Source organism: Arachis ipaensis, chromosome B05, assembly GCF_000816755.2.
Source record: "Arachis ipaensis cultivar K30076 chromosome B05, Araip1.1, whole genome shotgun sequence".
NCBI classification, from domain to species: domain Eukaryota; kingdom Viridiplantae; phylum Streptophyta; class Magnoliopsida; order Fabales; family Fabaceae; genus Arachis; species Arachis ipaensis.
In genome coordinates, this window is record NC_029789.2 from 115,039,870 (window position 1) to 115,042,642 (window position 2,773).

Below are 2,773 nucleotides of genomic sequence, written 5' to 3' on the forward strand. Positions count from 1 at the left end.
TATTTATTTCTTTTTAAAAAACTCCTTTTATCCTAAAAACACAAACAAAAGGAGACCATTATAAGATTAAATGTTAGTCTAAATTAGCTTATTTGAGCTAACAAAGTACTCTTGATTAAAAATAAAGTATTTTTATTAAGTTTAAACATATTTCGATATATCTTTTTAAAAAAAGTATTTTTATTAAAAAAATAAGTTATTTATCTTTTTTAAAAGTCAATAATATCTTACTTTAAATAAATTCAACCATTTTTGTTTATTTGTCTTCTCTTCCTACTTTTGTATTGAATTACTCAATTTCAGTATTCATGTGGGTAAAACGTGAGTCCTTACCATAGTAAACAGTTCCAAAGCCACCTTCTCCAAGTTCTTTAGTTTGGTCAAAATTGTTAGTTGCGTGTTGGAGCTCTTCGTGGGAGAATAGTGGGATTCCGAAGTAGACATTTCCACTTTCTGGGTTTGTGTTTGAGTTTGGCCTAGAATACATGTTCCTTAATTTGCCTCCGTAGCCTGAAGAATTGTGCCTCCGTTTGTACAGTAAAAGAATGGCACATAACTGACAGGAAGCAATTATAATCACAGCAGCCAATCCAGTAGATAAACCTGAACAAGGAACAGCTTTGGGAATAAATTAGTACATGCATACATTCTAAAATTTAACATACAACATTCCAACTTTCTCATGAAAGTTGAAACCTTTACGGTTGCCAAAATTCACAATTTCTCCCACAATCATATTTGGTTACATTAAAATAAATTACCAAAATGAATTAGTAATATACAATATATATTAAAACATATAATATACATTAAAAAATTAACCTATATATATTTAAAAATATATAATAACTAATTATTTTGTATGCATGCAACATTTTTTTTCATAAGTAAATATCTAAAATTAAGGGATGAAAAAGTAGTTTAGTCACGGCTAGAATGATCATTTAAAAACAAATTAAAATTACATAGATTCATTAAGTAAAGAGATATTTGTGAAGAAATAAGATCTTAAAAGTAGAAAGTTAAGAAATGCATAAAAGCATTGCCAAAGAAAAGAAAGGAAACTTTCTTGCTTTGAAGGAGCGCTGAAGATTTAATTATTCTAGGTGAGATATGGAGGAAATACAGTACCTATTATTATTGCTGCCTTGGAGGCCCCTGTCTTTCCCTTTGCTGGAATCATTGGCCAATCTATAAGGAAAAGGAGGTTCAAAAGTTAGTGGCGTAACAATTCTACTATTATCTGAAGCAGAATAAGGCAATCAATAAAATAATAAACACACAATATGCATATATAAATTGGTCCGACGAATCATTACATGTGTCATGATGTGCAGATGTTACTTCAATTATAGCAAAAGACTTGAAGGATATACACCGGTGAGTGACATTGGGCTCCTGTGCACTCGTATCACCTGAACATGCGTTTAACAAGCTAGGGAACATGGCAACAACATATGTATGATTTGAAGGAAAGAAATGATCCGAACCGAAATACACATCATAATGTTTAAGAGGACAGCTTTTATAGTGGAATATGTCATCGTGAGGAGGAGGATGCTCATCAATGCATTTGAAGAAGGCAACACGGTTTACAACCCGAAGAGACAAGTCCCCACGGAGCTCCCATAAGTTTACAGCGGCACCGGTCTCTTGGACGGAAATTAAACCAGCTAAATTATCCTCCATAAATGTACTTTCAATTTTGTATGTTTGGTTTCCAAGTAAAACTTCAGGACATTCTTCTCGGTTATCACAATTACTTATCTGCAGGCCACATTCTGAGAGATTAGTGTTGGTGAAAGGGTACGAAAGCCGGAGATTTCCGCAGTCGAAATCCTTGGACCCCGGGCAGTTCACTTGATATTCTTTGTTCTCATTTGGATCTGAGTGAAGAAGCCCAAAAGAGCATAGGAGAATAAAGAAAACAAGAAAACCGTGGTGGTCAGCACCCATTCCATACATGTCCGGCTTAAGAATACGGATGTTCTCTGTTTTAATCACTTGTTTGGTGTATCTAACCCACCATCTGTTATCTTCTTGATATAGTCCGTTTTGTGTATAAACTACGGCAGTTGACTTGGACAATTGACTAGGGAAGACTAAAGAAACTGGCTGGAATCTTACTCAGCTTCTGGGGTTGAGCAACAGATGACTTTACTGCTTGACTTTGAAAGTGAACATACATTATGGTTCAAAGACCCATTCATTAGTGGAGCTCCTTTGCTCAAAGCATACGCTACGGCAGATTGGGACTTCAGTGGAAATTTCAATATTTGCGCTCAATAGCCAAAGTCATGACTGTTAATACGGAGAACGCACGAAAAGTGCTACACGTGTCAACACGCGCGCTACTCAATGATTTTCATAGCGCATTCCTCGCTCCTCCTCCTCCTCCTTCTTTGTGTTTCTCCTCTTTACGTGTTTCATTTTCATCGTCATTTTTTTAGGAGTAAGTACGATTTTGATCCCTTAAGTTTAGTGCCAGAATCGAATTCGTCCCTCTTGTTATTTTGCAATTAAAATCGTCCTTAATGTTACATTTGTATTTAACTTCGTCCTTTGTAATTAAAATTTTTTTTAATGACAATTCTACCCTTCCCCCTTCTCCCCACCCCCACCTTTCTCCTCTTCATTTTCATCGTCATTTTTTTAGGAGTAAGTACGATTTTGATCCCTTAAGTTTAGTGCCAGAATCGAATTCGTCCCTCTTGTTATTTTGCAATTAAAATCGTCCTTAATGTTACATTTGTATTTAACTTATTTAACTTCG

The 2,773-nt window shown here is 34.9% G+C and overlaps 1 protein-coding gene across 1 annotated transcript in view; it reads right to left on the reverse strand.

Moving 5' to 3' along the window:
• LOC107640918 (LEAF RUST 10 DISEASE-RESISTANCE LOCUS RECEPTOR-LIKE PROTEIN KINASE-like 1.1) overlaps positions 1–2,457 on the reverse strand; it is a 4,613-nt gene extending 2,156 nt beyond the window's left edge. The window contains exons 1-3 of the mRNA XM_016344422.2: positions 1,320–2,457; positions 1,132–1,191; positions 334–603 (exon numbers count right to left, since the gene is read on the reverse strand). Coding sequence (XP_016199908.1) covers positions 334–603; positions 1,132–1,191; positions 1,320–1,965 — 976 coding nt within the window. The 5' untranslated portion in view covers positions 1,966–2,457. The remainder of the gene's footprint in view (positions 1–333; positions 604–1,131; positions 1,192–1,319) is intronic.